Below are 933 nucleotides of genomic sequence, written 5' to 3'. Positions count from 1 at the left end.
TTAATTAGCCAATATGCAATAAAAATAAATTAAAAGAAAAATATGAAGAAGCAAACGCTTGCCACATGGGTTGTATATATATACGAATAAGCCCAAGCCTCACTCTCTCCTCTAAAAGTTAATCTTTCAGCAGGAACTAAATGTCTTGGTGCTTAGTGATAAGATGCCAAGTCATGAAGTATTAAAGTTCAACTGCAAAAAGCTTTATGCCAAAAATACTGAGGAGACAAATCAATGCCCAGATGTCCATGGATGCTTCTAGTTTTCTAACGTACAGTAAAAAAGAAGGCATCAAAGAACAAGGAGTCTCAGCACAAATGAAGTGGCCTTACGTGGCGTATCCAAACACTATGTTGGCGGTGACCTTCAGGGCATCCAGGATTGGAATGGTATCATCATAGTCATTTCTATTTAAGGGGGGGTAGAACAGAGCAAATATGTAACATTAAACAGCATTCTCTAAGAATATAAGTAATGCAATAAAAATATTTGCACATATAATTTAAGATGAAAAAAATTAAAATGATATTTTAAATTTTTCATCTAGTTAGCTACATATTGATGAAAATTACTCAGGGCTCCTACACTATTAAGAAAGCAGACAAGGGCCAGGGAGATGGCTCAGTAGAATAAGCGCTTCCCTGGCAAGCGCAAGGGCCTGAGTTCAATCCCCCGTTCTGCCAAAAAAAAAAAAAAAAAAAAAAAAAGAAAGCAGACAGTCAGATCTTTTCTTTTGTAAGAGGAGATGCATCTGAATGTTAGCCCTGAATTCTGATTGCAAATGCTGAGCATGTAAAAAATAGTAAGGCCTACAGGAATAACCACAGGTTCTGTTCTTGTGGTTATTTGAATTTATCATTGATTTGTGATTCAACAATAAACAAATGGAACCCAAAGCTTTGAGTATCTGCTTCAGCTATATATTTGCAAGAG

General features: G+C 35.9%; 1 protein-coding gene across 1 annotated transcript in view; it reads right to left on the bottom strand.

The window, feature by feature from the left end:
* Nucleotides 1–933, bottom strand: part of LOC101563921 (mucosa-associated lymphoid tissue lymphoma translocation protein 1 homolog) — a gene marked incomplete at its 5' end in the record, with an annotated part of 14,972 nt that overhangs the window by 13,235 nt on the left and 804 nt on the right. The window contains one exon of the mRNA XM_012513142.2: nucleotides 333–407. Coding sequence (XP_012368596.1) covers nucleotides 333–407 — 75 coding nt within the window. The remainder of the gene's footprint in view (nucleotides 1–332; nucleotides 408–933) is intronic.

The sequence above is a fragment of the Octodon degus genome, unplaced genomic scaffold (assembly GCF_000260255.1).
Source record: "Octodon degus isolate 3935 unplaced genomic scaffold, OctDeg1.0 scaffold00339, whole genome shotgun sequence".
Taxonomy (NCBI): Eukaryota; Metazoa; Chordata; class Mammalia; order Rodentia; family Octodontidae; genus Octodon; species Octodon degus.
The sequence above is the reverse complement of the archived record's forward strand: the minus strand, read 5'-3'. Positions and strand labels throughout refer to the sequence as shown.